Consider the following 13,676-nt stretch of genomic DNA (forward strand, 5'->3'; position numbering starts at 1 on the left):
TCATTATCAGTAAAGAATAGCCTTTGAGCTTAGCACTTGTCTCTGTTTTTTGTTCCATTTATGCAACCTGAGTTTCAGAATGTTGACTTATTGTGTCTAAATGTTGGAGACTGGATCATTTCACAATGCCCAGTGCCGTTGCTGTCATTTTTTGATCTTTCTTTGAAAATTGGAGGATCTTTCTAATGCCTTTATTTGTCACTTGGAGTCAAATTCATAAGGACAAAGAACATGAGAACAAGAATTTAAAAAGATCAGCTTTCAGATCCTCTGCAATGAGCATTGTTCAGCTTCTCTCCTAACACAATGCTATCTGTTTTCTCTACTCGCTAATGGAGTGATTCAATTAAATTGAGTTTTATTTTGTGCAGAATTCAGAATACAATAAATAACTTTGAATACAACAATAATACTTGATAAAATTTAAACATGTCAAGCTGCAAAATCTCAAATACAAGTATGACACTTAATTATAAAATCCTGGTTCCAGGATTAAAAAGTTCCTTGTTATTAATCACTTATGCAGTAAATGTGGTCTATTCCAAGTGAGAATTTACAGTTAAAATAGGACATTCCTGAAATCTAATTCAAATGTGTGAAAATGTTTTTTTGTTTAAATGGAGGCAAAAGTTGGCAAATAAGACTGTAGATCAGCAATGGAAAATATTTAAACTGTTGATGGAAAAAGTACAGACCAAATATATATGCCAGTAAAGAATAAAAAGCAATGTGAAGGGTCTGTGAGATCATTAAATCAGAGGTAGATGTGAAATTCAATGCGAATTAATATTGAAGAACTTGCTCAAACAAAAGGTAGATGAATAGCTAAGATCTAATGGTTTACACCTATAGGTCATGAGAGAAGGTGGAAAGAACTAATGTAAGGCCTGGCTGTAATTTTCTAATTTTATGTCAGAAGCCTGAAGGATGCCAACTGTGACAACCCATTTCAAAAAAAAGGCTGGGGTACACCAGGAAATTATAGGCCCTTTTGCCTATCTCCAGTTGTTGGCAAGGAGAAATAGGAGTCAGCATGGATTTCTAAACCATTCACAGAATTGTTGCAGTGCAGGTGGCGGCCATTTGGCCCATGGTGTCCCTCCGAATACTTTTAAGAAATAACTGAGGGGATGGATAACATATAGTTAATATGGTTTATATGAATTTCCAAAAAAAACTTCATAAGATGCCACATATAAGAGATAAGACATTGTAGAACCAAAGGGAATAAAGCCATATGGATTGAGATGGTTGGTGGGTAATAACCAAAGTAAAAAGTTTCTTTGGCATTTAAAAGTATTGCGAGTAGTGTTTCATAAATGTCTAAAATTGATGGAACAACATTGAAATGTACTTTTGGGGGTTAATGTCAAACTGTGGTTGTGAAAGTCTGCAGGATGGCATAATTAAGTCAGTGGTTGGGCACTTAAGTGATGAATGCAGCTTGTTCTCATTTGTCTTATAGCCTGGCAGCAAAAGTCAGGGCCAAATGCACCACTAAAGTACACTTTCTGCCCACTGCTGGAGCACTCCTTATTCCTTCAAATCTCCTGAGGTGCAGAGACTAACTTGAATAGATTGTACTTCCCTGCCAATTCAGGAAGCTGCTGGGACATTGCTTTTAGTGGTGCCAGTTGCTACTGTTAATGACCACAGGTAGACTGAGCACTGAACCCACCAATACAGGCCCATGATTTCCTGATTGCTGGCATACACAGATGACTCTCTGAGAGCCAGTTCCAGTGAGTTGTTGTTTTCTATAGCCTGGAAATCCCTGGCTCTACTTTGCCAGCATAAGTCATGGAAGGGTGGAACTTTCTCCTCCAGAGCCAAAGAGTTCACCCCAATCCCAGGACTGGGGCATTCGCAGAGCCAAGGCTTTGAAAACATCAACGGTAGAGACCTCAGCCCTAACTGATCTCCCTTAGAAAATGGGCTGGAGTCCCCTCGAGGGCCCAAATGGGCTCATCCATGATCACATTGTCTCTAATGGACTGAATGGGATCGATGTGTAATTTCTTGGCTGCACCTGTAATAGTTTTAAAATAGCAGTTGATTTGTCACCTAGCATTTTATATTCTTTGCACAATCTCCTTGATTTAAGGAATGTCATTTTCCCTTTCTTTTGTGTTTATTTTCGAGATGTGGGTGTTGCTGGCATGGGCAAGTATTTACTGCCCATCCCTAAACTATATTTCAGCAGAGTCAATGGTGTGTCCCTCCCCTAGAACATTTTTTTTACACTATACTTGGTGCATTTTGGAGCCTGCTGTAAATCTGCTTTTCAAACCTAAAATAATTTCTCTTAGCATGGGAACAGATATTAAATGGAATAAGAACAAAAATGCAGAAAATTCTCAGGTCAGACAGTATCTTTGGAGAGAAAGAGTTAACAGTTCAGGTTCAGATCCTTTCTTCAGTTCTGATGAAGCGTCATCTTGACCTGAAATGTTAACTTTGTTTCTCTCTGCAGATGTCTCTAAACCTGATAATTTCCAGCATTGTTTTGCTTTTATTTTGGATTTCCAGCAATGGCAGTATTTTGCGTTTGTGTTGATATTAAATGGAAGTAGTTTTACAAAATCCACTTTCTTTCAATGGGAATCTAACTCGAAATATGTCCAGCATTATTGACCATATAAAGAGTCTGTCAAAAGATTAGATGTCTTTGTGGGGTCTAAATAGAAGTTTTCCTTTTCACAAGAGACTAAACACTTGAGATTTAAAAGCTTTAAATGTGTTTTGAGTGGCAGTTTTTTCTGTAGCAAGCGCGTAGGATGAGAGCTATATTAGATTGTTAGAAATTTTTTTTTCTATCTCCATATGGCTCTTGAGGTCTGCCCATGGTGGACACTAGGTGTGTGGCTATGGAGGTCATGAAGGACCATGGGAGGGGGCGGGGGGGGGGCGGTGGTGGCCGGCCATGAGTTGGCACAGAAGATGTCAGGGATGGTGGGGAGTTGGGAGGGGGAGTTTGAAGGGTGAGGGAGGCTGAGATGGCCTAACAACTGAGGTGGACCTTTTAACCAACTCACCTTGGCAATTTCCTGTTCCCTGCTGTGGTCACCTACACTCTGCTTCCAGGGTCAGTGGGGCCTGGCTCTATCCCGCACCCATTACCCCAGTGTAAAAAATTGCGTGTATCTGGGTACGTTTTACTGAAGTGGGTCTGAGAGTCAGGGAATTTCCCGACTCGAACTACCTGCCTCCTTCGTGAAATCTGGCTCCCTTTATCTATTTCTGAACCTAGATTTACTGTTGGTGCTGTCAGCGGGTGAATGTTTCATGTACTCGCATGACATTCATTGCTCTATTTTAGCAGAGGTGTTTACCTATTGAAAATGAATGCCTACCTTTAAATGGCAGACAAGATACTGCCACACGAATACGTTGCACATTCATGTGCCAATATTGCCAGCAGTAATTTTGAAACTCTGGTTTCTCCTGACCCTTTTCAGGGCTAGACTCCATTGCAATTATCAGAATCTACCTCCAAAGTAGCTTCTTTCCCCCTAAACATGCTCATTTCCCTCTATTGAGCATAAATATATCACACGTTTAGATAAAAGCTAAATGAAACAGGTTAATGTCCTCCATTATAATATCGGGAACAGGAATGTCAAGCAAACATTTAACTGTGCGTCTGAGTTTTTCTTTTTGGCCTATTTGCTCTATTTTTGAATCAAAGTCCTTCAATTGGATGAATTTGTAGTGCATATTGTAATATTAAATATCAGATAGACATCATAGCATTTATAACATTACACTAGTAGTCTTGAAATAAAGTTTTAATATTAGCTCAAAGTTTCATTCGGATTCAGATTTTAAAAAGCCAAGCATAAAAAATTTAATTATCAAGCTACATCTATTAATCTAAAATTTTATACTAACGATGAAAAAATATGTCTCTTAAATTGTGAAGGGGTCCAGAATGCTTCTGTGCTGTGGGGATTATTCCCATGCTTTTAGACTCTATCATCTCCCTATCTACTGCCATCTGCATTGCAGGTATAATGAACAATTCTGTGTTGTAAATCACCAGCTGTACTTCAGTTTGCACAGTGCTATTGCACTTTTTAAAAAATAGCTTAAATTGCATTTTTGACATCCTGTAATCTACATTTCACCTCACTCATTAGAAGTAATAGCCTTTCAAAAGGGAATGAAGCACCACAAGTATATTGACACATCAATTTTCTAAAAGTTCTGCTGTGAATATGAATTGCTTCTTTACACTTTACAATTGTCATCTTATTACTTTTTGTAGTTATTAATACACATGACATTAATACATAAAGCCACCAGAGTAATCCTTTAATGAATGTTAGGATTTGCATGCACTCGGCTATTAAGCATTAACTGTATACTGTATCATTTCACTCATTGGTAGTCCAACAAACTATATTGCAAAATAAATAGTTTCCCATAATATTTAGAGCTGGCTTACTTTTATACTAAATTCAAAATAGGTGAACAGTAATTATATTTACAGGGATGGGCAGTAAATGTTGGCCCAGCCAGCGACACCCACGTCCCATGAACGAATATAAAAAAAAGTGATCTACATACATTGGGGCATTACAGTCCACTGGTTGTTACTGTCACTTCCTTCCTCCGATCATTTTGTGTTTTATATTTAGTTCTGCAGGCAGTTTAGTCAACATTGAATTCAAGAAATATTCTTAAAATACACTTTCAGATAAGCCTTTTTATATATTATAATAGCAAAGATGCATTTAAGGAGAAGGTGAGTAATCAACATGAAAAAGAAAGGAATAGGAAGCTGATAGGGTTAAATAACTTAGATGGAAGGAGACTCGTGGAGCGTAAACACTGACATAGTCTAGCTGAGCTGACTGGTCTGTAAATTCTATGTAATCCTATTATTAAATGTATTCTTTAGCCTATAATGCTCTTTTGCAATCATTAAAGTAAAACTGAAGGATTCAAAAGCCTGATTTACAGGATGATTCAGAGGGAACTCAATATTATCCCCTTTAGTTTTTGCAGTTGATTATATTTTTATTGATTATTCATGTTATCCTTCAAATTCCCTATTGTACTCATCCACCTAAAACAAGAAATCAAAATGTATGATTAGCTAAGGGTTAATTAATTTAGATCATATCTATGTTAAATGGAAAGCATTTTGTGATGAATTCCCCCCCAAATTAATCAGTGTTGTAAAAGCTTTGAGGTCAGTGGTATTCATGCCAGAGTATTTACTGGTAATTAAGTCTGACCATTTTGTTAAAAGGGCTAGACTAGAGTGGACAAGCTCTAATGTTTTCTGCCAACTTTAGTGTGTATCTATCACGTAAGTACAGCAACTTCTTGTTGTTCCATGTGTTTCAGTCACAGTATGTTGGTGAGATACCATTTTCATGCAGTTTCTGGAGGAGCAAGGCAACTTGGACAGCAACTTCCTGATTTATGGATTTAACTACTCGCGTTTGTCACTGTTTAATTTACATATTACTAACGGTGAGCGCTGTTAGCCTCAGCATTATCTTTGATGCAAATTCCAGCCTAGTTGACTATTTTTCAGCTGTTCCTTGGTGTAGGATTGCTGATTTCAGAAGGCTGTAATTCCAATGGCCTTTCCTTAAATTTACCTTTCCGTCCCCTTAGATTAACTAGCTTAAATTTGACCAGTGGTAAGGGACAGGAGGGTGTGACTGAGTGAGGCAGCTAGAGGGATCCAAGGAGTAGCACTGCAGGAACCTCAGCTCTTGCCCTTATCCAACAGGTTCGAGATTCTTCGTCCCTGTGTGGACGAGAGCTGGGACTGTAGGGAGGATGAGCAAAGTGACCATAGCATCATGGTACAGGGAGCCATTCAAGTTGGGGGAGTAAAGAGAAATGTAGTTGTAATCGGGGGTAGTATAGTTAGGGGAATAGATACTGTAGCCAGGTTCGAGAGTCCCGGAGGCTGTGTTGCCTACCTGGTCAGGGTTAAGGATATCTCACCTGGGCTGCAGAGGAACTTGGAGTGGGAGTGGAAAGATCCAGTTGTCATGGTCCACGTAGGTACCAGTGATATAGATAGAATGAGGAAAGGTTCTGCTGAGGGAATACAAGCAGCTAGGGGCTAAATTAAAAAGAACCAAACAGATGGTAATTTCCTATTACTACTTAAGCCACGAGCTAATTGGCACAGGGTCAATAAGATTCAAGAGGTAAATGTGTGGCTCAAAGATTGGTGTGGGAGAAATGGATTCGAATTCATGGGACATTGGCACCAGTACTGGGGAAAGAGGGAGCTAGCCTTTTCGGACGGGCTCCACTTGAATCATGCTGGGACCAGTGTCCTGGTGAATAGCATAACTAGGGTTCTAGATAGGGCTTTAAACTAAATAGTAGGGAGGAAGGTTCAGTTGCATGGAAATATAAAAAATCAAAGTTTAAGGGTAGGGTAAGAGTGCAGATTAGTGATGAGGTTGATTGTTACCAAAAAGTGAAAGGAAGGGACAGTGTGTGTGAGCGCCATATTGCATCAAAGAATCATATAAGAGTAGAGAAAATTGACAAGGCAAACTTAAAGGCTTTGTATCTTCGTGTAGCATTCGGAATAAAACTAATGAGTTAACAGTGCAAATAGAGATAAATAATTATGATTTGGTGACAGTTACTGAGTTACAGGGAGAACAAGTTTGGGAGTTGAATATCCAAGGATACCCAGTGTTTCGGAAGGGTAGGTAGGAAGGAAAAGGAGATGGTGTAGCTTTGTTAGTAAAGGAACAGATCAGTGCTATAGTGAGGAATGATATCGGCACTGGAGAGCAAGATGTAGTCAGTCTGGGTAAAAATAAGAAATAGCAAGGGAAAGCAGCCCCTGGTGGGAGTAATCTGTAGGTCCCCAAACAGTAGTTCAGCAGTAGGGCACAGTATAAACCAGGAAATACTGGGAGCATGTAAGAAAGGCACGGCAACAGTCACGGGTGATTTATTGTGCATATAGATTGGACTAATCAAATTGTCAAAGTTAGGCTCGAAGGAGAGTTCATAGCGTATTAGAGATTGTTTCTTGGAGCAATATGTTGTGGAACCAACCAGGCAGCAGGCTATTCTGGATTTTGTTTTGTGTAATGAGAAGGGTTTAATTAGTGATCTCATAGTAAAGGATCCTCTAGGGAAGAGTGATCATAGCATGAAAGAATTTCAAGTTCAGTTTGAGAGTGAGAAACTTGAGTCCCATGCTAGTGTTCTGGAGTTAAACAAAGGTAACTACATAGGCATGAGGGCAGATTTGGCCCTAATGGACTGGGCAGGAAGACTACAAGGTAGGACAGTTGATGAACAGTGGCAGATATTTAAGGAGATATTCAATTCCTCTGAAGTAAAATATATTCCAGAGGAAGAAAGATGGTAAGAGAGGGGAAAAGCATCCATGGCTAAGCAAGGAAATTAACAATAACCCAAAGGCAAAAACTAAGACATATCAAATTGCAAAGGTCAGTGGCAGGCTGGAAGATTGGGAAACTTTTAAAGATCAACAAAGGGTTACTAAAAAATTAATAAAAAGAGCAAAGGTAAATTCATGAAAGAAAACTAGTGCAAAATATAAAAACTGATAGCAAAAGCTTCTACAAGTGTATAAAAGGAAAGAGAGTAGCTAAAGTGAATGTTGGACCCTTGGATGACATTGGGGAGTTAATAGTGAGGAACACAGAAATGGCAGAGATGCTTAATCAATATTTTGCCTCAGTTTTCACGGAGGACCACCCCATTAGTAACAGGTAGTGCAGAGGGTATAGAGAAGGAAGAACTTAGAACAATCACCATCACTAGAGAAAAAGTACTGAGCAAACTATTGGGATTAAAGGGTGACAAGTCCCCAGGACCTGATGGCCTACGTCTTAAAGGAAGTGGCAGCGGAGATAGTGGATGCATTGGCTATAATATTATAAAATTTTCTGGATTTTGGAAAGGTTTCAGTGAATTGGAAAATGCTAATATAACACCCTTATTCAAAAAGGGGGTGGGGGGGGGGTTGCGGTTGGGGTGGGGGAAGGTAGGAAACTATAGACCAGTTAGTTTAACGTCTGTCATTAGGAAATTGTTGGAATCCATTATTAAGGAAGTAGTAATGGGGCATTTGGGAAGTCAAAATGCAATCCGGCAGAGTCAGCATGGTTTTATGAAGAGTAAATCGTGTTTGGCTAATTTGCTAGAGTTCTTTTGAAGATGTGACAAGCAAAGTAAATAATGGGGATCCCGTAGATGCAGTATATCTGGACTTCCAGAAGGTCTTTGATAAGGCGCTGCACAAAAGATTAATACACAAGATAAGATCACACGGAATTAGGGGTAGTATATTAACTTGGATAGAGGATTGGCTAACCAACAGGAAGCAGAGAGTCGGGATAAATGGGTCTTTTTCTGGATGGCAAGCTGTAACTAGTTGGGTGCCACAGGGTTCGGCCCTTGAGGCCCCAACTATTTATAATCTATATTAATGACTTGGATTGAGGGATGGAAGATACTATGGCTACATTTGCAGATGACAAAATAGGTGGGAAATAAGTTGCAAGGAAGAAATAAGAAACTTACCAATGTATATGCACAGGTTTGGTGAATGGACCAAAATTTGGCAGATGGAGTTTATTGTGGATAAGTGAGAGGTTATGCGTTTTGGTCGGAAGAATAAAAAGGCGACTTATTATTTAAATGGAGAGAAACTTCAGAACGCTTCAGCGCAGAGGGATCTGGGTGTCCTCGTGCATGAATCGCTGAAAGCTAGTATGCAGGTACCGCAGGTAATGAGAGGCAAATGGAATTTTGACGTTTATTGCTGAAGGAATAGAGTATAAAAATAGGAAAGTGTTGTTGCAACTGTACAAGGTATTGGTGAGACCGCACCCGGAGTACTGTGCACAATTTTGGTCCCCTTACTTGAAGGATGTAGTTGCATTGGAGGTGGTTCAGAGGAGGTTCACTAGATTGATTCCAGAAATGCGGGGCTTGACTTATGTGGAGAGATTGAGCAGTTTAGGCCTATACTTGCTAGAGCTTAGAAGGATGAGGAGAGATCTAATTGAGGTATATAAGATGCCAAAGGGGATAGATGTGGAGTGGACGTTTCCCCCTGTGGGGCATTCTAGAATGAGAGGCCATAGTTTTCGGCTTAAGGGGTGGTAAATTTAAATCAGAGAGATGAGGAGGAATTACTTTTCTTAAAGGGTTGTGAATCTGTGGAATTCACTACCTCAGAGTGCAGTGGATGCGGGGACGCTGAATAAATTTGAGGAAGAGATGGAAAGATTTTTAATTAGTAATGGGTTGAAAGGTTATGGGAAGAGGACGGGAAATTGGAGTTGAGGCCGAAATGAGATCAGTCATGATCGTTTTGAATGGCGGGGCAGGCTCGAGGGGCTGAATTGCCTACTCCTGCTTCTAGTTCTTATGTTCTTCAAGCATTGCTTTCCTTAATTCACATTTGTTATTGATGTCTTAGGGGTGGAATATTTCATTGTTATAAAATGTTGTGCTGGACCATGTCTATCTCTTGGCTAAACAAGTAATGAGTACATGAAAGAAGACAGTGAGTGCACAGATATTTCCCTATAATAAGCTATAAAGTAGTTTGGCAGGTTAGACTTTTTCTTGATGCTTAATTTTAAATATATGAACTGAGCTCCTGTCCTTCAGTAATGCCTGTGCAGCCTTGGGTGAGTGTATGGGACAACAAAATGCTTTCTACTAATTCAGATTTTGCTGGTTGAAGATTGCTAGGTAAAGAAGGATCTTTTATTCTCCATCTAAAAAATATTACAGCAAACTCAAATGTTTATATTGCCTGGCTCATGCTGCTCTAGTTGCTTTTCTACTTGTATGGAGAAGAGATCTCTACAGCAGTTGCCATTGTCTTAAGACTGATACTCATCCTGGTGGCAAGCAGAGCTTATGCAAGGGTATGGGTTGGCAGCAAATGCACTTGACCTCCGAAGGGAGCAGCACCACCTTCTTACATTGATCAGTTGTTGCCAACAGTAGAGGGCAAACCAACAACATAAACACATTAATAACATGATGGAGTGTTGCAGGAGACTAAAAGTAGGTGAAGTTTGCAAATTGCTGATCCTCACAGTGCATTCAGTGAAATGAACATATTTTTTCAACTATGTTGAAGGTGGCAGTTACTCAGGCATTGCTCTTTAATAATGTGCAAACGGAAAGGTGGGCTCTTTGTAACCAGTTGTGTGCTCTCCTTGCCAGGTTATATTCCATGATGTGGATGTGCTGACTCAAAAGTTGTTCCCTGTTGTTGAAGGAATGCAGAAACACTTTAGTGCTGGATCTGGTGCCTACTACAGTGACTCCATTTTCTTCTTGTCAGTTGCCATGCACAGAATCATGCCTACAGGTAAACTTTGTATACTAAATATGCTGGAGGAACTTGTTATATTGGAATATTAAGTGTGTTTGCTCCTGTGAAAAAATCTCTGCAAAATATCTCTGGTCTAGAATTTGAATTTGGTCAGTAAATATTCTAAAAAGCTTCTGTCTGTGCAAGTCATATTGAAAGTGGAGTGAGTTGTCATTCATACAGAATCGCTGTTTGTAAAACCTATTTCAAACTGTCCATCTAAACAAACCAATCCTTTATTTCTTATTTGCAATTTTGAAAATTCCAAATTCATAGAGCATCAGTGTGCAAATTAGTGCTGTAGCATTAGACTCAGCTTGCTGATCCCCAGATTGTAAGTTTGTTAGCTTGACTGAGGCCAAACTAGCTGAAGAGAAATTCTTTGCTAAGCTTTTAATTTTGGCAGGGTCTCCTAGGCTTCCAATGTTTTGTGAATAGTTGATAGATTGCAATTGAGGGCTACATTTTCATAGAATCATCAGGCCATATAGCACAGAAACCATTTGACCAATTAGTCCCTCTTACCCTGCTCTTTTGGCATAGCCTTGCAGATTTCTCCTTTCCAAGCATAAAACAAATTCAAAAAGTCAAATTATTCACGATAATCATGGGGGATAGGCTGGAAAACTCAGATGAGCAAAGTTAGCTAGATGAGAAGTTCAAAGAATATTTTTGGGATAGTTTCTTGGAACAGCATGTTCTGGAGCCAGCCAAAGGGCAGGCTATACTAGACCTGGTACTGTGAAATGAGATGTAAAGGTGCTCCTAGGTAGCAGTGCTCATATGATTTGAATTTTACATTCAGTTTCAGGGAGAGAAGAGTGGGTCCAGGACTAGTATTTTAAACTTAATTAAGGGAAATTATGAATGCATGAAAGCAGAGCTAGCTAGAGTGAACTGGCAAATAAGGTTAAGGGATAGGTACATAGAGATGCAGTGGCAGTCTTTTAAAGAGATATTTCAGAATACACAATAGGTATACTCCAATAAGAAGAAACTTCCAAGGGGAGAACCCACCATCTGTGGTTAACTTAAAAAAAAAGTTTAAAGACAGTATTGAACTTAAAAAAAAAAAGCATATAATTGCACAAAGATGGACGGCAGGTCAGAAGATTGAACATAAAGAACAGCAGAGAATAACAAAAAGATTGAGGGAAAAATTAGAGAATGAGAGAAAGCTAGCTGAAGATGGATATTATGAGTTTCTATAGATATTTAAATAAGAAAAGAGTTAACGAAGTGAATGTTGGTCCTATAGAAAGTGAATCTGGGGAATTAACAATGGAAAGTAAGGAGATGGCAGATGAACTGAACAGGTATTTTGCGTAAGTTTTCCCCATTGAGAATATGAGTAACATCTCAGAAATAGCTGTAAATCAGGAAGTGGAAGGGTGGGAGGAACTCAGCAAAGCTACAATCACCAGAGAAGTGGTATTGACCAAAATGTTAGAGCTGCAAGCTGACAAGTCCTTGGGTCCTGATGGACTTCATCCTAGGGTCTTGAAAAAAGTGGCTAGTGAGATGGTTGATGTGCTGGTTTTGATTTTCCAAAATTCCCTAGATTCGGGAAGGTTCAATTTGATTGGGAAATAGCAAATGCAACTCATTTATTCGAAAAGAGAGGGAGGCAGGAAGCTCCAGGCCTGTTAGCTTAACATCTGTCAGAGGGAAATTGTTAGTTATTATTAAAGACGTTATAGCAGGGCACTTAAAAGCTTAAGGCAATCAGGCAGAGTCAACATAGTTTTGTGAACGAGAAATCATGTTTAACCAATTTATTGGAGTTCTTTGAAGGAGTCATGTGCTGTGGATAAAGGGGAACCGGTGGATGTGCTGTACTTAGATTTCCAGAAGGTATTTGATAAAGTGCCACTTCGAAGGTTATTGCAGAAAATAAAAGATCATGGTGTAAGGGGTAATATATTGGCATGAAAGAAGATTGGTTAGCTAACAGGAAATAGAGGGTAGCCATTAATGGGTCATTTTTTTTGGTTAGTGGTATGTAACGCATGTGCCACAGAGATCAGTGCTGGGGTCTCAACGTTTTGCTATTTATGTACATGACTTTGAAGGGACAGATGGTATGGTAGCTAAATTTGCTGATGACATAAAGATGGGTAGAAAAGTAAGTTGAGTGACAAAGACCTGGCAAATGGAGTATAATGTGAGAAAATATGAAATTGTTCATTTTGGCAGGTAGAATAAAAAAGATGCATATTATCTAAATGGTGAGAGATTGCAGAGCTCTGGGATTTGGGGGTGCACTAGTGCATGAATCACAAGGTTTGTATGTAGGTACAGCAAGTAATTAAGAAAGCTAATAGAATGTTATCATTTATTGAGAGATAAATTGAATACAAAAATAGGAAAGTTATGCTTCAGTTATACAGAGCAGTGGTGAGACCACAGTAGAGTACTGTGTACAGTATTGGTCTCCTTATCTAATGAAAAATGGAAATATGTTAGCAGTTCAGAGAATTTTTACTAGACTAATACCAGGAATGGGCAGGTTGTCTTATGAGGAAAAGTTGCACAGATTAAGCTTGTATCTACTGGAGTTCAGAAGAGTAAGAGATGACTTGATCGAAACCTTGGTAAGAATCTGAGGGGCCTTGACAGAGTGGATGTGGAGAGGATGGTTCTTCTTGTAGGAGACTCTGGAAGTAGAGGTCACCATTTAAAAATAAGGGGTCACTCACTTAAGACAGATGAGAAATTTTTTTGAGGGTCGTTAGTCTTTGGACCACCTCTACCTGCAAAAGGTAGTGAAAGCAGGGTCTTTCAATATTTTTAAGGCAGAGCTAGATAGATCCTTGATTGATTTAAGGGGGGTGAAAGGTTATTGGGGGTAGATGGGAGGTTACAATCAGATCAACCATGATATATGGCTGAGCAGGCTTAAAGTGCCGAGTGGCTTACTCCTGCTCCTAGTTCATATGTTTTAATATGCCATTTACAAGTTATTGTTGGATCTGCTTTCACTACCCTTTCTACTATTGCAGTCCAAATCATAAAAAAATTTACAGCACTTAAATTCCCCTTTAGATTTTATTTTATTTTTTTGCAAATTCTCTTAAATCTGTAATTATCAAACCCCCCGCCAGTGGAAACGGCTTCTCTCAATCTACGTTATCAAAATCACTTGTAGTTTTGAACAACTCTATTAAATCCGCCCCCCCCCTCCTTCTTTACTTTAAGGAGAACAATCTGTTTTTCTAGTATTTCCACATTACTGAGTCTGTCATCCTTGTTTCTGTACCTCCAAGGCCTGGATATGCTTCCCGTAGGACTGGACAAAATATACTAG

General features: G+C 39.2%; 1 protein-coding gene across 3 annotated transcripts in view; it reads left to right on the top strand.

Moving 5' to 3' along the window:
• xxylt1 (xyloside xylosyltransferase 1) overlaps positions 1 to 13,676 on the top strand; it is a 153,691-nt gene that overhangs the window by 20,675 nt on the left and 119,340 nt on the right. For all 3 annotated transcript variants that reach the window (XM_041205315.1, XM_041205324.1, XM_041205332.1), the window contains exon 2: positions 10,219 to 10,366. In XM_041205315.1, coding sequence (XP_041061249.1) covers positions 10,219 to 10,366 — 148 coding nt within the window. The remainder of the gene's footprint in view (positions 1 to 10,218; positions 10,367 to 13,676) is intronic.

Source organism: Carcharodon carcharias, chromosome 2 (genome assembly GCF_017639515.1).
Source record: "Carcharodon carcharias isolate sCarCar2 chromosome 2, sCarCar2.pri, whole genome shotgun sequence".
NCBI lineage: Eukaryota > Metazoa > Chordata > Chondrichthyes > Lamniformes > Lamnidae > Carcharodon > Carcharodon carcharias.